This window comes from Phodopus roborovskii, unplaced genomic scaffold (genome assembly GCF_943737965.1).
Source record: "Phodopus roborovskii unplaced genomic scaffold, PHOROB, whole genome shotgun sequence".
NCBI lineage: Eukaryota > Metazoa > Chordata > Mammalia > Rodentia > Cricetidae > Phodopus > Phodopus roborovskii.
Window position 1 is genome coordinate 5,746,596 of NW_026126418.1, and position 22,505 is coordinate 5,769,100.

The 22,505-nt window shown below is 40.9% G+C and overlaps 1 protein-coding gene across 6 annotated transcripts in view; it reads left to right on the forward strand.

Annotated features, from left to right (window-relative positions):
• Cd44 (CD44 molecule (Indian blood group)) overlaps positions 1-21,874 on the forward strand; it is an 81,798-nt gene extending 59,924 nt beyond the window's left edge. For 5 of the 6 annotated variants that reach the window (XM_051184058.1, XM_051184060.1, XM_051184061.1 and 2 more), the window contains 7 exons: positions 3,365-3,466; positions 5,181-5,270; positions 6,049-6,243; positions 8,577-8,645; positions 12,823-12,894; positions 14,858-14,936; positions 20,958-21,874. In XM_051184058.1, coding sequence (XP_051040015.1) covers positions 3,365-3,466; positions 5,181-5,270; positions 6,049-6,243; positions 8,577-8,645; positions 12,823-12,894; positions 14,858-14,936; positions 20,958-21,162 — 812 coding nt within the window. In that variant the 3' untranslated portion in view covers positions 21,163-21,874. The remainder of the gene's footprint in view (positions 1-3,364; positions 3,467-5,180; positions 5,271-6,048; positions 6,244-8,576; positions 8,646-12,822; positions 12,895-14,857; positions 14,937-20,957) is intronic. The other variant, XM_051184059.1, reaches the window with a different exon arrangement.
• The last annotated feature ends 631 nt before the right edge of the window (positions 21,875-22,505 follow it).

Genomic DNA, 22,505 nt, shown 5'->3' on the forward strand with positions numbered 1-22,505 from the left:
CATTGTTTCTTACTTTAAGATGGTCTTTCTTACTACATGTCCCATCAATTCTTGATGATCCTTCTGCCTCAGTCTCTTGAGTGCTGGGATTGCATGTACTATCATGCCTGGCTAAGAAAGGGATATTCTTAAGATTCCTTTCCTTTTTAAGTACAAAGATTTCAAAAGAAAACATAAATAATGGATCCAGTGACTGCATCCATTATAGATTCAAAGATAAATTATTGTTTTGGTAGACAAGTCTAAGTGGTAAAAAAAAAAAAAGAAAGAAAGAAAGAAAGAAAGAAAGAAAGAAAAAGAAAATGGTGTGGCTAATGCAAGTAAACAATGGGATAACTCAGAAAACTGTAAAGTTATTTATTGTTGCCTCATTTAAAGATAATGTGGTATTAAAGGATTTAGTATTTAGACCATTCTGGGCCCTCCTTGAATGACTATGAACTTAATGAATAGACAACTTGCACATGAGACAAAACTTCTATTTTCTTAATGCCTTTCATTTTTATTTACACGCAAGTAATTTAAAAGCAGAAAGCAAAATGTATTATAGTTTTGCAAGAAATGAAGGTTGTGAAGTATTTGACTGATTTTCGTATTTAAAAGCAACTTTCCTGTTTAAAGTAAGAACAGCAACCTGCTTGAGAGAAACATCAAGAATGGGTGGCTATTGTCCTCTTAGGATTCAACAACTAGAAGACTGTGTTTCTACTAATGTAACATCCCAAAATAACCAAAAGCAAGGTTTTGTAAATTTTTCCAGAGAAGTTTCAGTTAGATGTATTTTCTGGATATAAATTACCAACCATATGTGCTACATATATCTGACTGAAATACATTCTAATAGCTCAATGAGTATATCTCCATATTGGATAGCTACAAAATTATCTCCAAAGTAAATCCAAAAACTTCTGTTTTTAAGAAATACTACCTTATGTTAAATATTAGTTAACACATATCCCATAAACAGCCACGTATGTGAGATAAGGATTAGATGCATAAGACATCATGGAGATACACAGATGTATAATTCATATTCATGCTTAAAAGAAGCTTCAAAGTCAGCAGACAAAAGAAAATATTAAATAGCACAATAAATCTGAAAAACTTGAGTCAGTAATGGATAGAAAACTTATGTTTTCAATAATGAACACAGAAATCTAGAGGACCACACACTTCCCAGAGACTATTAAAGAACAAACGTCTTAATGTGATTTAAAAAAAAAAAAATGTGAAGACCTGGCTAGTCAGAAAAAGGAAGTAAGATGGAGGATGTTTTAAAAAGAAGACTCATGTGAACAGATCTATAAAGGAAGAAAAGTCAAGGAAGGAGTACATCACTGTGAGTAGTTAAATGTGTCCTAATAGAGAGGAAGTGTTTAAATGGCTGGGACCATTTTGTTGAGTTACTGATGTGCCATAGGCATGACCCAACACACAGTTTTATGTACTTAGCTCCTGTGGGTGGAACTCTGAAGAGATTTATGGTAATAAATAAATAAATAAATAAATAAATAAATACATTCAGTGAGATAATTCCAGAATCATTATTAGGTGTCCCACCTGAAGAAGAGAGAAAGATTACATGTCATAGGTAAATACATCAAGAAAAAGATGTTAGATCTCATAGGCAGTCCAAATATCCAGATAGGACTATAAGAGGATTTCTGGTGGTTAGATAAGGTTCAGGATTCCTCAGGAACTTGTGAAACCAGTTCCCATCTGTCAAAAGGAGTCATTTCTCTTAGCTATGGCAGGAAGGACATATGACTCTCCATTGACATATACCTGTGGCTGCAAATCAAAGCCCATGCTGGCCTCCAAGATCCCTCCATCACAATTCACAAGTACTTGTTACATTTCAAAGTCCCCTGTGCCAGTCTCTTGGCTCTCCCCTCCCCATAGCTACTCACCCTCCTCATATTCCTTATTTTTTTTTTCACTCTGTCAGTGTTTTGTTATCTATCTCTTGCTATCTTGCTATCACCATTATTCTTCCCACTCCCCCTCTTTCCTAGCCCCTGGCTATGTCCAGTCTGCTGGCCATGAACATCTACTTTTTCCTTTCTCTGCTCCGGACTCTTCCAAATGCCTCTGGCTGTTCTCTCTCTCTCTCTCTCTCTCTCTCTCTCTCTCTCTCTCTCTCTCTCTCTCTCTCTCTCTCTCTCTCTCTGTCTCTCTCTCTCTCTCTCATATCTACAACAAAAACCTTAATCATGTGATGAACTGGTGGTCAAGTCTGCAGTTTCTTTACATCATTTCCTCACATACACGTGACAGCTTCAATCGTACAATGACATGGTAGTTATCAAAGAATTTTACTCATCCAAGGAAAAGTGAGCAAGGGTAGATGCAGACACTCATCAGACAAGGCCATTTTCTGGTAGGGTATCCATTTGAAATTTTGAGTGGGGTAACTGGCCTTTCTTCTTTAAAATCGGGATGGTAGAGCGAGGCACAAATTTTTTCTCTAACAGAGATCTTGTCTGTCTTTACTTTTCACATGTAAAGACTGGAGTCCCCAGGGAGGTGCCCCATATCCCAGTGTTTCCCACTGAAGCCATTTGGAACTGATTAGATCTTCCCAGAGGCAATGGTGTGGGTAACTGAGAAAATTGTAGAGTTAACAATATTGATGGTGTTTAAGGGCTGTATGGCCTCTATTTCACTCTGAACTCATTTTTCCAGCCAGTAACAGAGCTGTGATAACCATCAGAAAAAAGGCAGTCTTTTTAATTACCTCAGGGATGTTTCACACAGCTCAACACTATAATCAGAACTGCCAAGATGGTTCTTTCTTGTATTTATGGGAAGAATGACTCTTGTTTGTCTATGGGTACTTCCTGTTGTCTCAATGTAGTTATAGTGGGTTATGTATATATGTTCTTGTGTTTCATGTTTACTTTGTAAAGCAAAAACAAAAGAACAAAAATAACCAAATAAGATAATCCAATGGCTATTTAAAAACTTTTCATTGGTGTTTTGTTTTGTTTGGCCTGGTGAGCAGGAGGTGACAAAATGATGCTTTTGTGTGTGTGTTATTTGTCTCCATGTGTCTGACTGTACTTGTCTGCCTTGGAACTGAGCAAATCACACATGGGCTACATTTCTGTCCCTTTGCAAAGACTGTGAGCCTCCTTGTGTGCTCGTGCGACTTCCTTCCAGACTAAACAAAACAAGCAAACAAATATGTGCACATATACTGCGGTATTCTTAAAGAACCAATCATTTGTCACTGTCTGAACATGTGGTGAACTTGTTTCTTTCCTCTTATCAGGTTGAATGTAAAATTTACTTGGCTGTAAGACAATGGTCTTTGGGCAATAGCATAGGGAATAAGGCAGTAACACAGATTTAATTCCCTCAGATACGGACCTCAGTCATAGTACAACCCTTCAGCCTACTGCAGCTCCAAATACCCATTTGGTGGAAGACTTGGACAGGACAGAACCACTTTCAGTGACAACTCGTAAGGACAATGACACACAGCTCCTTTATTGACCTGTCTTCCTGCTTCACTTCTGCTCACACTGGCCAAGATGTCACATTTGGTGGTGGAATGGTGTAGTCTTTGTTAGGTGGCTCAGCTTAGTCAGGGGGTGAATCTGTTTTTATTGTCTGTCTTTCTTGTGGGGGTTCTCTAAACCTGGCTTTATCTTCATTCAGGGTCTCCTTCAGAGCCAATGATTTTTTTATTATTATTATTAACAAAAGGATATGAAGGCTTAATCATCTCCATGTTTCATCTCTAATTCTTCATGTGAATGACACTGAAGACCATCACTAGCAGAGTGGTTTCTCTATATTTTAATACACTCCTTTCGATTCCCACACATCTTCCAGCCAAGGAAGGAGAAAGATTGCTTTAATGATGGTGTAATATGAGGGCCAGATTATCATAGTGATTAGAGAAATTGCATTTAGATTTGAGAGGAGGAGCAAGGCATGTTGTTAATAACTGACCAGGGTGGCGGAGTCCCTGGGATTAAAAAGAACTATTTCCTGACATATTTTTCTATCCTTAAACATCTTCCAAGAAGAAATATGAAATTTTTAGTTCCCTTAATTTTTACTGTGTGTATAAGGATAGCCCAAGGATCAACTTAAGTCATTCACAAATCCTTGGAAGATTATCAAAGAAATCCCCAAATTAAGACAGCTTCATTTCACTTCTTGCTACATATAGTGGGGAGAGTCCTTTATAGGAACCCTTTAGGCATAGGGGAAAAAAAAGCCAGCATGCATGTATTGACCATCATTAATGTAAACATCAGTGTTAGGCATCAAAGGAGAAAAAAATAAGCCTATAAATGGCTCTTGCCAATGCAGGACTTGTATTTCCATTTTGTGTTACTGTTGGCTTTGGTTTTGATGTTGGAACTGGGATTTAGTGAATGCCTCTCTCTCCTCGTTATTTTCATTTGGTGGTGGACATGGCTCATGTGCATGTTTAATGCAGCCTTTGCACCCGCACCTCAGAGGTCAGTCAGTGCCTTCCTTGGAAGAACACAAAAGAAAAGAACTTAAAACCATCAAAGTAATTTCAGATTTGGGCAATGATTCAATCTCAAATTGATCCATGTCACTGAGGGTCCTGTGTTTGCCCAGGCAAGCATTTCCTTGGTGCAGTGAAGAGAAACCCTGTTATAGGTGAGATCACAGCCTACTAATAAAGCAGTAACTAGAATGCAATGCTCTCTACAAGGGCACCATGTATTCCCCTGTAAAATCTCTCTGACTTAATTGATGGAGATGAGCTTTTTCTTTTGTGTTCACAGACACACAACATAACACTGTTTTCTTTATGACTTTTCTTTGTTCACAATTTGGCAAGTTTAATGGTTGGGGAAAAACTGAAATTAAAGCTTCACTTTCCAGGCCTCTGTGATTTTTGTTTCCTGGGGATACTTGGTAAAGCTGGGTCAAGGTGCTCCAGGCAGGGCAAAGTTTTGACTTGGGCTTCACTTTGGAACTGCACTTAGAGAAAAAGAAGCTAACTAGGGATAAAGTATAATTTTTCTATATATTTCTATCAATCAGCAGATGACAAAGGGCACAAGTGTCATTCTCCCTTTGTATCTGTCCAGCTGCTATCCTATAGCTAGGTTATCCATATAAATGGGCAGCAAAGGACTTGTGTCATGGTTCCTATCTAACACTAACTTCATCCCTCATTGAAACAGCACAGAGTCATTCTCAGAACTTCTTTACATCACATGGAGAACTGGAAGAAGACAGAGACCACCTGACAACTTCTATTCTGCCATCTAGCAGTAAGGATCAAAAAGCCCAACTGCCTTTGGCTATTTAGCAGAAATCAATAAGTTCTGATATCTTTGGTGGTGGTATCCATTGCTGATTTTTATACATTAATCTTAATATATCTGGTGTTTCTGGTGGTGGTCTCTGATTCTCCTGCTTTATAGACCCTTTAGAAGCCATTGTATATTAGGTGCAAACTTTTCTGCTGAATTGGTTTAGAAAATGATGATTGTTTCTATAAGATTTTCTTGAAATTCATTACATTAACATTAACATTACTTCCATTTTGAACCACAACTCCACAATATTGGTGACTAAGAGGCAATGCCCTTCTGGCACACAAATGATTATGTCAGGTCTTTTGGATCTTGAATTTATTATTCCAGTTGCAGACAGATGGAAATCTGTTTCTTCCTCTTCCTCAGAGGTGGATCCAATTGAGGAAAAAAAACAAAACAAAACAAAAAAAAAAACAAAAAACAAAAAACTTCAAAATCCTATAGTACCTGAGTTGAGTTCAAGGTCACAATGGAATTAAGGTCCCCTTAATGACTCAGACAAATCTTGTAAGAAATGCCTCTTGTGGGTAGTAGTCACCAAAATCTCTTCTGTTGAGTGTTATCTGGCTGGTATCTTTTGTAAAACATTGTTTTTATTCAGTACCATTTGCTTTTGGTCTTGGACAACAAGTAGAAAGATGTCTCAGCAACTTTTACCTTCTGAAGACAAGCACACGGTGGGTGGTGACCATACAGGTGTGGGCTTGTCATTGACTCCACCTCCACACAGCTAGGAGTGGAAGAAGAGGTACAAGCCTTCCCAAAGACACAACTACTTCTCTGGAAGGCTACACCCCTCATTACCCAGACCCAATGGAGAATGGGACTCTCACCCCAGTGACTCCTGCTAAGACTGGGGTCTTTGGAGAAACTGAAGTGACTGTTGCTGCAGACTCCAACTTTAATGTTGATGGCTCCTTACCAGGTAACTTGGCCATTTGTCATCTGGTTTGCTTCTCTGGAGAAACAATATCTATTTTTTCCTATTCTAGGGAATATTTTCTGGGCAGGCTATGATTAGATTACTTTGTGCCATGGGAATGTTTTTCACCATTGGTCATCAATTATAATGCCAGCAAACTTATTTGAGATAAAATAATGCTTCCATTTCATGGTGTAATCTCCATTTATTTTTTGTGACTTGGTGCTCATGGTAGACTTTCTTGCTTTGTCTTTTCTTCATTCTGTGGTATATTAACTTGAACTATGTGAAACTGATTCTTCTGTGGATTGAAATAGTTGAATATTAGCAATTTCACTTAATTCAGCTAATATATTTTGCCTATTTAGTAAAGCTTTACCAAACATTCAAATGGTTTTCATATACTGGTATCTTTCCTCTGAAATTATCTTTAATTGGTGATGGACTGGTTCATTTCATTTCTGGTGATGGGTTGGTATATGAACCTTTTCTACGTATGATGTACTTCACGATTCATGATCCTCACTTTTCTGTCATGGACCCAGCATGGGACCTTTCTCTCAAATAAGCAATGTTCTCTATGTCTCTTCTTTATTTCTTTGTTTGTATTAAGAAACTAATGCTGTAGAAAGGGGAATGAGCTTTCTGTGGCTATAGTCCAGGTACCTCTACCACTCAACCACTAACACATTAAAAACCTTAAACACACACACACACACACACACACACACACACACACACACACACACACTCCCTCTCTCTCCACTCTCCCAAAAGACAGGAAGAGGATTTCATGAGAATCGCATATGCAAAACAGATGGTAGTGGTGAAGTTCTGATTAACAAAGGGAAAGAAAACCCAGGATGTCATATGCATGGCATATTTCTTTTGGCTTCCCACTCCAGGGCTTCAAGAAAAGGAGCTTTAAAAATACTAAATTCAGCAGAATTAGCAAGCCCAAGCCCCTTTACACTCTGAAGGCGTTTGCTTAGTGTCCTTATTAATAACCTTCTTTTCTTCATTAAAACTTCCAAGTGCTGCTGTCAGATTCCTGCAGAACGAATCAAATCTAAGAGTGCCAGCAATGTTCTCATGCAAAAATGGTCCCATCCATCATGCCATTTCTAGTTTCTTAGGTGGTTTGCTGAATCTAACTGCTAGCAAGTAAAATGTTTTATACCAAATTAGTATGCACATGGGCTGATCCCACCTGATCAGTGTTAGAAAGGCAATGGTGTCTGTATTTCCTTCTGTTCTCTGTGAATTCAATGATTAGTAAATGGCCTAATTCTCATTCCTTGTTTCCTTCTAGAAGATTAACAAAGGATATTTCTGTCCATACATATTTCTCAATCTATACTCTCAATGTAAACCACTGGACCATGCAATGCATGATGCCGATGGGCCTGGTGATGGTGATGGCTTTGGGAAGCGGTGATTTTGGTGGTGGGACTCTCATGTGGTGTTTAAGCAAGTACTGTTGTCATTATTATAAGCATTATCTAAGGGGAAAAAAAGCAGTCTCTCATAAAGTTAGGAGCAATTCCAAGCAGCCCTCTCTTAACCAGGGAATGGTGATGAGCAGCTGAATGTATTCTCTTTCTAGGCACCATTGTGATGATCTGTACCAACCTTAGGAGCCCTGTGTATGTTTCTTACATGCTGAATCTAAGATTTCATCTTGGTATTTAAATTTAGCCCCTCTTGAGTTTGTCACAACCTATAGTTTTCTGATGATAGATATTTGAGAAGATGTGATCATATCAACAATTTTTGAAAATGCAGAAGTAAATTTGGAAAGAAAAGTTATCAGTTGAGATTTATTCTGATACCAGCTCTGTGTCAATTATGTTATTTGACAGTTCCTTTTTTCACTTAAGTTTGACCTTTCTTCTCTCTGGATAGTTTATTTTTCCCTTTGAGTCTTTGCCTTGTTCATCCCTAAGATTATTTTGTTTCAGACTCAGAGAAACCTCTTTCATTGTCTGAGTCAGAGTCCTGTTTAAGTGATTATATCCCATTATCATAGCCCTTATCCAAGCTAAGAAGTGTCCCATTCAAAACCCAGCCCCCAGGAAAGCATCATAGTATTTCCCTCCACAATATTCCTTAGCTCTGCTCTTGGATTTCTACACACGCCATACTTTTAGTGATAATTTGGGCCTGTGCTGCCTCAGTTTACTTAATTTTGATTAAGGCTCTAGTTCACTCATCAATGTCTTAAAGATGAGCAGTGACTTCTTCGATGTTTTTCTAAAAATACACCCCACGGAAATGAAGATGACAGTGTGAGTGGACACACAGTACTGACTATTTTTTATTTCCTATTATTATAGGAGACCAAGACTCATCCATGGACCCCAGTGGGGATTACCACACTGTAACCAATGGATCCGAATTAGCTGGTGAGTTTGAAATGTTTAGTCACTTACTATTATGATCACTGAACCTAATGGTTGTTAATGAAGCATGAGTCAGTGTCCCTAGAGAATTGTTTCACACTTTAAAAAGAGAACACTTGTATTTTGAGGGATAAGGAGGGCTTATTAAGTCACTTTGCTCAACCCCACCCTGAAGTTTCTGATTCAGTAGGTCTGGGGTGGAGCCCAAGCATTTGTGTGTCTAATAAATTCCCATTCACCCTGATACTGCTGGGTTGGGTACTACACTTTGAGAACCAACACTCTAGAAAAGGAGCTTCCATCTGAAAGGGTCTGGAAGAATACACACCAGTACTTTCATGCTGGCTATGGTTGTATCAGCTTGACACAAGCTAAAGTAATTGGAGAGGAGAGAGCTCAGTGGAGAAGATGCCTCTGTAAGATCTGGCTGTAGACAAGCCTATGGAGCATGTTCTTAGTGATTGATGTGGGCGGAGCCATCACATTGTGGCTGAGACCATTGCTGGGCTGGTGGGCCTGGGTGCTATAGAAAAGCATACTGAACGAGCACGAAAGAACAAGCCAGTAAGCAGCACTTTGCTCCATGATCTCTGCATTAGCTCCTGCCTCCAGCCAGGTTTGAGTTCTTCAATTGTGATATGTAAGCCGAGTAAACTCTTTCATCCCCAACTTGGTTTCTGTCATGGTGTTTTATCAATAGTAACCCTAACTAAGACAGCCCCCCATCTAATATTGCCCCCATTCCAGAATCACTAGGAGAACTCTTTTGACATAAAATAGCTTGTGGTTGATTCTCGTTCCTCTGTGTATAAACTGAGCAAGATGATCACAGGGTCTGAGATTCAGTGTCTTAGCTGATAGTGCCCTTTCAAGACAAATGACAATGAATACCTGGAAAGTATTTAGCATAATCCTGGTACCTGATAAAGTAGCCAGCATTTCAGAATTTACTGTATGCCAGAAAAATTAAGCAAAGCACATTTCATTTGTACATTGAAGTACATAAAACTGATATTTCAGTCGAGTAAGTAAGCTCAATGCCAGGGAGTTCATAGTTAATTTTCTATTAACTCATCTAATTACCTTGCAAACCCTGTAATATATGAAAACAGTATTATCACCTCCTTATTACTGATGAGGAGAATAAGGAAAGTGAGAGAAGGTAAGCAGCTTGCTAACTTGATATGACCAGAGAATGGTGGAGCCACGTTTTGGGCCTGGGGTCTTAGATTGCCCCTCCTAAGTCTGGTCAGGAAGAAAATTCCATAATGACCGTAATTACAGCCAGACATGCATTATTAAATAGATTGCTGTTGGCCATGACTCAGATCAACCCCTGAAAACATTACTCCAGGCAGCAAAATCTGACATGAGGCAAGCTTACTTTTAATCCCTGATGCTGGGGTTAAGAGAGGTTTCTGTCAGCATTTCCTACCATGAGCTCCTGATCATCACAAATCTATGTGGTCCACAGGGGACAGGAAATCCATATAAACTAGCACCCTCTGGTGTGGGCTTGAATAAACCTGCCTCCAGGTTTCAAACAAATCTGAGGATGAATATTTACAAGGTGGCATTGATAACATCCCTTAAATGTAGGAACTCTGGGGTGTAGGGCTCATTAGAAATTACCCTAAAGTACAGACAGATGTTTTGAGCTCACTGGGGTCCTTAGCACACTTACTTGGTCTTCTCCAGCTCTTGTTTCCTTGTCAGTAAGAAGAAAGATCATGCCACCTACCTGAGTAATCGAGGTTCCATGTGGAACATGGTATTGAGGTTGAGGATGTAAGCAGTTAAATTAGAAGGCTTAGCTTCCAAAACCAAGAGACCTCTACTACTGTGAGTGTGGTCTGTGGACCAGTTGCAGAGACTGCACACAGAAGCTTGTTGGGGAAGGTCTAATCTTGCCCTATCCAGACACAAACTGGATCAGGGTCTGAGTTTATCTAAGCTCCTCCCCCCACTTCAGCTGCTTTGTATGCTCCATTCTCCACTGCCCTTCTCACCATTAAAGCCAACTGAATGATCTCTGCCCATGTCTGTGTTGGAGCCCCGTGTCCAAACTGGTGTGCCCAGTGTCCTGCTTTGCAAAACTTGTTCCCCAGGCCTGTTCTACCCCTGAATGGATTTATGGAGCTCTTGGGCGCAAGGAAGCCTGCTGTTTCTGGCCTCTTGGGCTTTTGCTTGAAGTGAGAATCAGGTGGGTGGGAACTAGTCTTTTTGCTTTAGCTCCTGTGCAGGTGTCTATTGTTCAAACAGGAGGTTTCATCCTGCACACACCTAGTTCTTTCCTTGCTGGGAGCACTTCTTTGGAAAAGGAAAATAAATAGATTATGATCTATTAATGGCCTCCCTTTCAAATATCAAAGGCTGCCGTGTGTCAGACAAAAGAGACCAGTAGGAGTGACTGTGCCTTTACAGTGGTTTTCAAGGCCAAAGCTCTCCTCCAGTTTTGACGGTTGCTATGCCATGTCTTGTGCATGCACAAACCTGCCAATTGCCCAGGACACCGGCAGGTGGGTAGAAAAATTATCATGGACTCCTTTGAGGCCTGTGAAGCAGAGCCCACTCTCAGAACAGTGCAGGGTCGGTGGAAACAGCACAGAAGTTACTTTGCTCCATTTTGTGGGAGCTTTAGCAAAGCACCAAACTGTACAACCTGAAGCCATCGTATGTAGTTAGATTGCAGCATCCACTCGGCAGAGTTTAATGTTTGGCTCTCTCAGAAAATGCTTTCTTTTAAGCCCAGCCATCCTAGCCAACGGGCTAGCCAAAATATCCTGCCTAGGTTTTTCTCCCCTTGGTAGCCTTCAAGATTCCAGAACAGATTGCTATTTAGTGGCAAACAGTAAAGGAAGAAAGAAAACAGAAAACTAAGAAATTTCTTTTGAAATATGATGTCTTCCTTGGTTTGAAAAGGCATCTGGATTCTGACTCATAGGTTATCTGTCTCACAATGCTTCCTGCCAACTTGGGCTTTTTGTTTATTTCTTTGTTTTGCCTTTTAACAGTAGAAAGCATTTATTTTTCTATTATGTTTCACTGTATTAGTATAGACTCCAATAACCTTTTATTTGTAGTCAGAAAAAGCCAGTACTCCCCTCTTTCATGAAAAAGAAATAATGTGCACATCAATGCCTATATATGTCCTAGTTTGCTTTCTATTGCTGCGATAAAGATGATAACCCTACCTTTCCTTGGGTAGGAAGGTTTATTTGGCTTCCATATCCTGAGTCATGGTCCACTTTAGAAAGTTGGGGCAGGAACCTGGAGGCAGAAACTGAAGCAGAAACCGTGGAGGAATGCCACTCGTGGTTTGCTCTCCATGGATTGCCCAACTTGAATTCTCATACCACCCAGGACCACTTGTCCAGAGTGGCACTGCCCTGGTGAGCTGGCCCCTCCCGTAACAGTCACCAATCAAGAAAATTCCCCCATAGATTTGCCTATAGGCTAATGAGATAGAGGCATTTTCTCAATTGAAGTTCCTTCTTCACAGACAACCCATGCTTGTTAGTATCAAGTTGACAAAAAACTAAGCAGCACAAAGCATGTGATTTTTAGATTCACTTTAGACTTTCTGAAGCACATGAATACATTAGAAATATTATTAAAATGAAGATGTTGTTTCTGGAGGATTGGAACTAAATTTGAGATTTCCTCCATAGTGATGGGGTCCTGCTAGTGTACAGGACCACAGTTTGTAGGCAAGGTCTTAACCACAGAACATTACAACTACACATAGCTACTACTATCATATACCTCTGGAAACCTCTGTAGAACAACAATGAAGGTGTTTCTGTTATGATCCTCCTTTTATATGTGAGAAGACAGAGACTTAGAGATGATAACTTGGCTTGGCATAAGTTGCTAATGAGCTAGGTCCTAAACCCAGGGTGGACCATCACTGAAGCTCATATTAAAATATTGCCCATCAGTGTTCCTTGTAGCAAAAATAACATTTGTAAGCCTTAGCTTAGTCACACTGAACTTTCCTGGGAGGTGAGAAGAGAGATGATATCTTTTGTCTAACATTTTGTAGATGTCTGCATCTTGAATCTATTTATAGCATCTAGTGAGGCAGTGGTTGGAGGGTAGCCCAGGACAATGCTCTGGAAGAACTCCTGGCTATACATTCCAAACTTGGGCTGAAAGAGCTTGTTGCTTTTCTCCTTAGGACACTCAAGCGGGAGTCAAGACGGTGGGTTGAGCACAACTTCTCCTCCTGAGAGGAAACCTCAGATTCCAGGTGAGTTTCACCCTATGAAACAAATGTAAGATAATTACAGCAAGATTCTCAGAATGTCCTAGAAGAGGCCTCACCAAGTGCACAGCAGGCACCTCTTTGCAAGCTTAAGGATAAACAAAACTATGATAGCCTTTTCGTAGAAAAGGAGGGGCCTCTCTTTTTTCCCCTCTAAGCCCCTCATATCCTGGATGAGTTCACATTGAGGCCTTCCTCAAAGAACTAGTATGCCAGTTACATGAATGATCCCCCAGAAGACTCCCATGGCACACCCAGGTCCTTCCCATCTCAACCTAGTTCATCTCATATTTCTAGGACTGGATATGAAATGTGTAATTCTCTTTGCATTGATGGGAAGGACAGGGAGGAGATAAGGGATCATTGGTGTTGGGTGGAGTGAAAACATTCTTCTACTCCCCAAACTACTTTTCCTTGAGGAACAGTCTGTTCATTCAGCCAGAAGAAACGTTTTAGAAAGTATCACATGTACAGGGAGGGAGCTTTGACATCTGGCTGTCCCGTGCTGCAAGATTTAGCATTTGATACAATTTCTTCTTTGAGCTCAGGGTTGAAACTGAACATGTGCAAAGGGGGGATTCCACAAAGGAAGTTTCTCTGAATGTTGTAAATTACCCTTTTAATGTTTCCTTTGGGGGAGCCCAGAGCAGCTTCTCTGTGGCTTGCTCCTTGCTTCAGCTCCCTGGCCACCCGAGAAGGCAGAAAACTTCCAGGGAGGAGAAGACGGGAGATGGACAGGCTGAATTCAAGCAGGGGGATTCATCCTAGCATGTGAAAAGGGAATGTGGAACATAGTGGTGGAGATTAGGCAGAATGCTGGGGGAAATAACAGAACTAGCATCATCCCAACAGTGTCCCTGCTTTCAGTCTGACACAGGAGGAAAGAAAGACTTCCAAGAAGTGGTCAATGACGGGCAATTTTCTGTCTTTCTTTGTCTTCTTCTTGTCTTCGTTTACTGCACACATCTGCAACTGAACTGATTCAACTTGTCAGTCTTATTGAAGGCCAAGTTTAAAACATGTGCATAACATCATAACATTGCATTGATCCACAAGTGCTGCATAATTATCAAATAAACTTTAGAAAATACAACTTAGCAAGTGGATGGAAACGCAGAGCACTTACTGTCTATCCCACTACCCAAAATTATTTAAGTCTTAAAGATGTTTGTCCTAATGTTTTTCAAAGTAATTTATTTAAAAACTTCTGTACAGTTTAGTTAACATTCTCTGTTGGTCAGTTCCACTCTCCACGTCATTAGATATCTTTCCCTTGAATTATAGCACATAACAAAAGTGGATATATCTTGATTAATTTATGTAATGCCTCACCATTGGACATTAGATCAGTTTCAACTGCCATGGTTAGAAATAGCATGATGATGGACATCTTTACAGCCAACTTTGAGATCCTATAACTTTCTGGAAGTGTAACTTCTGAATCAAAAAGCATGGGTGTTTTGGGGTCTGTTGACAAGAGCAGCCAAATAACTGAAGTGAACGGCAGAAATCTATCTTAACACTCACCATAAGAATATGCTTTACCCACTGGGTTAGGAACCCCATCTTTGTTTTAAATGAAATATGAGGCAGATACTTTTACATAGGCAGGGAATATTTCTGTTAAGAGAAATATAAATTTCCTTTAATCTACTTAACACTTAACCAAAAGCATGTACAGGCATTGGCAGCTTGTTTGATTTGTTGTTGGAGATATCTTTTTTCCAGCAGGACTTGACTAACTGTGGATAAAAGATTAATGAGAAGCCTGTTGGATGGAACAACTACAACCAAGTTTGTCTGAGAATATTCTGACTGTACCCATTGGTCAGACCACTCTGCAGAGTTGACTAGGGTTTTGTTTGGAGCAGATCAATTTTCACTTGCATTTTTAATTCCATAAAGCATTTGTGAAGCTCATGCATGTCCTTTGGTTCACTCTCACCAGAATGGCTCATCATCTTGGCATCACTTCTGGCGCTGGCTCTGATTCTTGCTGTTTGCATTGCTGTCAATAGTAGGAGAAGGTAAGAGAGACCCCCATTCAGCTTTCCACTTTGAGGGATATTGTGGAACTTGGACTTTACATCCATGATGCTCTGACTATAGCCTGAAGCCCTGGTACCCTGGGGTCATGCATGGTTTTCGGTCTGACACCAGTCTTCCTGCATCAAGATTGTTCTTTAACAAGATCCCAGGGAGTCCAGTGCATGTCTTAGTTTACGAAGCCTTTCTTAGTCCCATTCTTCAAAGAAATAAAACATCAGAACTCCTCCTTTTAAACGGTGGTTGAATCTTACTGTTCTTAGATTTTCATGAACAAACTCTATAGTGACTATCTGATAAAAGTTATGAAATATATTACTGGGAAGTCACATAAAGTGCATATTCAGCCATTAGTTCATTAAACAAGCATTTATTAAGTTCTTTTATGAGTCACAAAATGTTGTATAACAAATCAAGAACTTGTCATCTTCTTTTGACCATTGGAAGCTTATGGAATCTTCTAGACTCTGCCCAAAGTTGTCATGGGTCCTGAGTTTATTTTGTTGTTTGTTTCTCTGTAAGGATGTTATTTTGTGTTTTCTGAAAGTTTCAATTGAAGAGATTCAGGGCATTGCCTAGGAAAATCTTTATCACAGTGGGGTCTATGAAGCAATGATAAACTTTCCTAGGCAAGAAAATAAGTTCAGCACCACAGAACAGGCAAATGGGCTGCTCACATCCATGAAACCTCTGCACTCCACCTTAACAAAGGCTCAGTATTATTACTAAAGTTTTATATACATACATACATACATACATACATACATACATACATTTCATAACCAGCCTCCTACTAGAATTCCACCCCAGGTGAAATGCAGGATCATAGTAACTCTAGCAGCAGGAGATGTGAACTTAATCCAGGGTACTCCAAAAAACATCTAAGTCTACATTCTTCCAAGACACTTTAAAGATTCATTGTTTTTTTCCAAAGTGTCTGCTGCAGACATTAAGCTTTTTTGTAAACAGCCTTTGGAGATGCCTCATGGAAGGTTAGAGTCTTCTGGCTAAACTGGGTTGCCTTTGCTGTGTCTCCAAATCACCTTACAGCCCTCCAAATGCCTCAGATTCTGAGATGTCTGGGAAGAATTATACCCTTCTTGTTGTTGTTGTTGTTGTTAGAAACAATAAGCAACTATTTTCAGTGCCCAGCATAGTCTTTGTAGGCTTTCTTATCATCTGCAGAAACCAAGTAATGCTGTTTTATTATATTTGGGGTTAATGAAAGTGCTCAATCAAGTCACAGCGTTGCTACCTATACTTTGATAACATAATGAAAATATAATCATGAACGCTGACCACATATGGAACCAAAACTGGGAGGGGGGGAAATCTAAGAGATCACCTCTGGGCTCCTATGACTGGATAGAAACAGGTTTATTTTTAGTTCAACTTAGATATGTAAGTTGGGGAAGCCCTTCAAAGAGTTTTTCTTCCTCTTGGTTTTCTTGTTTTCTCTTGGATTATTCTTGCTCAACTAAATATGAATTTCCTTTTATTTGGAATCAGCCTTTGATTCCAGATCCTAAGATGTATCACATATACAGTCCATAAGCTTTGCAGATGTCACTGTAGAGATGTCCCTGATGCTGTTGATGTGGGGGGGCTCCCCAAAACAGCTCAACTGTTCCTGAGAGCAGTTGGAGTCTGCACATTGTCACATTGTGACATCTTATCCCAAATGGTTCCCTGCCTCCTCAACAGCAGAAAAAAGGACCTCATGGCCTCTCCTCTTCTTGTCCCCAGGCCAGCCATCACCCTAGCAACAGGAAAACAGGGACAGGCAGAAGCTGGCTGAACCAGCTTCTCACCAAGAAAGCAGCTTCATGGACACCATAAATTACTGTGTCCTGATTTGATAATTGAAAACAGATTTGCCAAGCTGCTGAAGGGTGGTTAACAGCCACACAGGCCCCTTAATGTGTGTTGTCTTCCTAAAGCTAATAGCCCATCTCTAATCCTGTTAGGAGGCAAGAGCCTTTCTGCTTTAAACACTGCATTTAAAAGAGATATGGAACCCCATTTTCATCCAAGAAATTTTGGTGGAAAATGAGGCCTCCAGAGGGGATTCATTTATTCAACACATCTTTTGTAGGCTTCTATTGCTGTTAGTCCTCATGAGGAATGAGAGAAAATGATGACCATGTTTCTTCTTTAAAAGTCTTGAGGCTTAAATGTACTGAGCCTCAGACCTATTATGAGCTGTAAAGATGGTTCAGCTAGTAATGAATTGCTGAGCACAAATGAGGCCCTGAGTTTCATATTCCCAGAACCTACCTAAAAAGCTGGTCATTCATGGTGGTGTGAGCTAACAATCCCAGCACTAGGGAAGCAGATCAAAAGTCTCTCCCTGGAGCTTGCTGGACAGTCAGTCTAGCTCCAGGTTCAGTGAGAGATCCTGCCTCAAAAAAAAATAAGGGGAAAAGTGACTCAAGAAGACATCTAACATCGACCTTTGGTCTCCAATCATGTGCACTCAGGAGCCCACAGACCTGCACATGCACAAACACACATGCATGTTCACATACACAATTGCACACACACACACACACACACACACACACACTTGCACGTGCATGGGCACACACACACACACACTTGCACGCGCACGGGCACACACACACACACACACACACACACACACCTACCTTACTGATTCCATCTAGCCACTATTGATAACACCTTGGTGGTCAATGCATCAATCACAGATACTAACACTGAGGGTCCATGGCAAAGTTCTCTGAGAGTCACAGCATCTTAAAGGTGCTGGGGGGGGGCTCAGAGAGGTGGCTCAGCAATCATGAGCACTGGCTCTGGACCTCTGTACTTTGGCAGTAGCAAAATTACAGTTATGAAGTAGCAACAAAAATAATTTTATAGTTGGGGGAGTCACCACAACATGAGGAATTGTATTAAAGGGTCACAGCATTAGGAAGACTGAGAACCGCTGATTTAGAGTAACATTTGGGTCCTGCCCACATGCACCTGCATATTTTTATACACAGAGCACTTTCCTTTGTTTCTCATTCTATCCCTCAACTCTCTGGTTGATAAGCAATAAGCTAGTGACTCCTAGTTATGTCAGGCAATTGTCCTCTAAGAAAACAGTCTATGCCACCTAAGAGTTTGGAATAATACAGCAGTGTTATTATTCCACCAGTGCTTAGAGGAAGGCCAATGGTGTGCTGTGGCTGTGAGGGTCAGAGCCCCAATCCTGGCCGCTCTAGCAGTGGACTTCCCCACCCATTCCCAATAGGGTAGTTAAACAGGCAAGTCACGGTGAAAAGCAGACAAAGGGGAGGTAGCCAATTCTGGCCACATTGGGAAGAGGAACAAATAAAGCTATCCCATGACAACCCTTCCCCCAGTCCATCTTCAGAGTCCAGACATGAGGTTAAGGTTTAAATAGAGGACAAGAGGTATGGTCAGCTAAGTGATCATGGTGAAGGCATGATCCTATCCATCGTTGGCCCAGCATTGTCATAACTCCAGACTGCCCCGCATGGACAACTTATGGGAACTATGTGAGCTCTCTATCCCAAAGACAAGTTCCCCTCTGGCTGGTCCCAGGATTCAGCCTTTTTCTCCCCACAAGTATGAAGTTCTTGGGGGAAATTCCCATTTCTTGGGAACTCTTGTTTCAATGGTCTGATAGCCCAAAGGACGGGCACAAAGGTCTCTATAGGATGTTGTCATCTCTGTCAGGTTGGTTACCATGGATATGGATGCAGCTGAAGAAACCACTAGAGTTCATATCACATGGCTTTTATAACATTAACAACCACGGCCAGCACTTCTGAATGTTTACTGTATTCCAGGTTCTCTCCTGATTATCCCAGGCCTTATTTCGTTCAACCCACATTATTCATAAAGCAGTAAATAGCAGCAGTAGACCAACTATTGAATTCCCTCTGTTTGAAGTACTTGCCCTGATCCTGTGAGGCTGATAGTCCAACAGCATGATTCCACAAGTACATGTATAAACTGAGGCTCAGAGAAGTCAAGTAAGCTGCTTCAGGTCACACAGCTTTTTAAGATTTCAATACAAAGCCTTCTAAAGCCCTTCACCATGCATCCTGCTGTCTCTGTGGACCTCACCTATTTTCCTACCCCTCATCCATTGTTTCATAGTTGGGCCCTTCTCCACACCTGTGCTGGGAGATACAGGATCTGCTTCCTGTTGAGGCAGTATGTTTTTTACTTTCCCAAACAGGATATTAAAGTTTATGGCTTTGGCAGTCTTTCAGGGAAGAGCCCATGATCACAAGTAATAGATGCTCTGACTCTAGACCTTGAAATGTCCAACAGCAAAGAGAACCATTCCAACTTCATTGTTGCCAAATCTTCAGCACTGACAGGGCCAGGCAGAGGCTGACCTTTTCTATCCGAAGCTCAAAGTCTGAATATAGACTCTGTTGTTCTTAATTCTTCTGTGACTTCAAGCAAGCTCTTAGAATGCTCTGTTCCTCAGTTCCCACTGCTGCAGGAAGCTGTGGATGAAGGCTGCTTTAGTAAGGGTTATAGCAAACTACTTGTATTGGGTCTGGAACTGACCATGCATTTAATGGTGCTCATCTATTTTCCCTCGTCATTGTTGTGAAGCTCTAAGACTTTGCTTCCATTAGCCCAATCTAACTGCTATATGTACAGCAGTGACCAGGTTACAACAAAGGGGAAGCTCTGAGTCAGGCTGTGCGGGGCCAGGCAGTGCTATGAGAATCACAAGGACTAGGTCAGAGCCATGCTTTTCCACAGAAGCCCTTCTGCTGCCTGAGAACCTTGAGTAGCATTACTAAGAAATCTCAAAGTGACAACAAATGGTCTTTCTTACATTCACGTGTCCTAGAGCAGGACTATGTGAAGGTTAAAACCTTAGAGAAAGGAATCAGGATGGCCTTATCCTTCTGAATCAGTATTGGTTTCTTATTCTCTGTCCATGTGATACTGTAATACTGACAAAGCTGTGAGGTGTCGGCTGAAGGAGGAAGTAGTGGAACTTTCTTGAATACACAGATCAGAATGATTTATGATCACAGTCGTCACAGTTTATCTGAGGCTGCAGAACTTGAATGCTTCACAGGCAAATGTTTGCACTGCACGGAATGGGGGACAGAGAACCAGGGCTCCAGAGTAGGAAGAATCAGGGTTAGCATCCTGACTCCTTCATTGCTTGTTAACTATCTTAGAAAGATTTGGATTCTCAGCATCTCAAGAATTTCTTTCACTGTAAAGGGGTTGGGTGTAATAATAGCTTCGGGTACCTAAAGTCCTGATTCTCAAAATTGACTGAAGCAGAAGCCAGTGTAGTGGCTTATAGTTTTCTTCCAAGTACCACAGACTGAACCTAGAGTACCATGCATACTGGGCAAGTACTATACCACAAAGCTATATGGGGATACCTCTTTTGCCTTCTTATTTTAAGAATGGGTTTCATTAGTTATTCAGGTTGGTCTTGAACTCATTTTGTAGTCCAAGAAGTCCTTAAACTTGTGATCTTCCTGTCTCAGCCTCCAGAGTAACTGCAATTAGTCTGTTAAACCTCAGATCCTTCTGATTTCTTCTTCAGCAAGCAGTAGAGTGGATAATCTCCATGTCTGAGAAGTTCCCAGGTGCTTTTGCTGCTAGACTAGGGACCTCACTTTAAGAAGTTCTGGTGTCACTGGGCAGTAGTGGTACATATCTTTAATTGCAGCACTTGGGATGCAGAAGCAGGCAGATCTCTAAGGTGGAGACCAGCCTGGTCTACAGAATGAGTTTCAGGACAAGTAGGGCTACACAGAGAAACCCTGTCTCCAAACAAACAAACAAACAAATCCTGGTGTTAAGAGTTAGGAAGACTAAGTAGAAAGGAAACCAGGCTCAGTGCTTAGCACATGGGAAGACCATGATAAATTGTACTGGTGATCATGGTGATATCCCCTGTGGTGTAAGTCATAATGATGATGGTTGGTTGATTGGTTGATTGTGCATCTTGTCTTATATAATTTTTTTAAAATCATCAGGTGTGGGCAGAAGAAAAAGCTGGTGATCAACAGCGGCAATGGAAAGGTAGAAGACAGGAAACCAAGTGAGCTCAATGGGGAGGCCAGCAAATCTCAGGAAATGGTGCACCTGGTGAACAAGGAACCATCAGAGACTCCAGACCAGTTTATGACAGCTGATGAGACACGGAACCTGCAGAATGTGGACATGAAGATTGGGGTGTAGGCCTACACCAGTAACTTGGAAAGACACCAAAATCACAGACATGTCAATATTGGGAGCTGGGACCCTTAACAGATGCAATGTGCTACTGATTATTTTTATTGGGGGTAGTTTCTGCACAAAATTTTCTATTTCTTTTACATTTTGTTAAAAGTCCATTCCAATTTATGAAAACAGCATTGCTTTCTGAAATGAGGGCCCAAAGAATACTCCATTAAGAATTTAACTCTTCCAGCTCCTTCTTAGAGGTCTTGCATTCCCAAGCAATGCTATGGATGGCTTCTATCAAATGCATATTCTTGGTCCCTATTGAACCTTTTCCCTAACCTAAGTCCCAGGTAACTGCCACCAGCCAGGGACTTACCCCAGGGCTTAGCGGGATTGGTGTCTGGGAGGAAATTTGAATGGGTCCATATTGCCTCTCCAGCAATCCAGTCCTTGGGCATTGCTTTCCAGCACGGTGGGAGATCAGGTGTACTGGTTACATACCTTTTTTTATAAACTCTCCTCTCTGCTGGAAAATTTTCAGATGCTTCTGAGAGATCCCCAAATGGGTGACGCTATTTATCTGTAGTAAGCTATTTATCTTTGTTTTTGAAATATCAAACCCTGGAGGTCCTTTGTTCAGTATGATTTTTTTTTTAGGTTACTTTGTCAGAAGCATACCAGGTTATAAGTTGATGCATAATAAACACCTGTCCATCTTCCATCTTGACCGGTTGTGCTGTGATCCTTCAATTTCTAAATCAGCAAGGTTTAAGTCTTCATAGCATATCAGGATGACTTTAAAATGGTCCTCCTAAACCCGTGCCAGAGCACTTATGCCCCAACTCGGGTTCACCTGGCTGAATCTCCTAAAAAGTCAAGGACGGAAACACTGTTTTGTATCTAAGGCTATCAAAAGGGTTTCTCTCCTATTCTGGAATGTGAGTTGTGAGTAGAAAAGCTTTAGTCACCTGTGTGCTTTGGCTACCCTTTTCTCTTCCGTAAAGGGCACATTAAGTTTCTATGTCCTTCAGATTTTGAGGTCTTATTTCATAGAAACTGATCCTTGTAGTGATTTCACAAGACAGTATGGTGCAGACTTGTGACACCTTACAGTAAAAGGAGAAGCCAACAGAAATTAAAGTGTATACAGCGAGCAGTAGATTGGCAAAAGGAGGGTGTGGTGTACAACCCATCCCAGTATTTCCATGGATGTGTTTGTTGACATTTTCACAAACCAGCTTGTCCTCAAAATGAGGTGCCTGGAAATCCCCCAGAAAGCTATAGGGCTGCCCACTACTGGAATCTTATCACCAGATAAGCAGGCAAGCAGGCTTATGGCTTAGTCAAGGGAGAGTGGT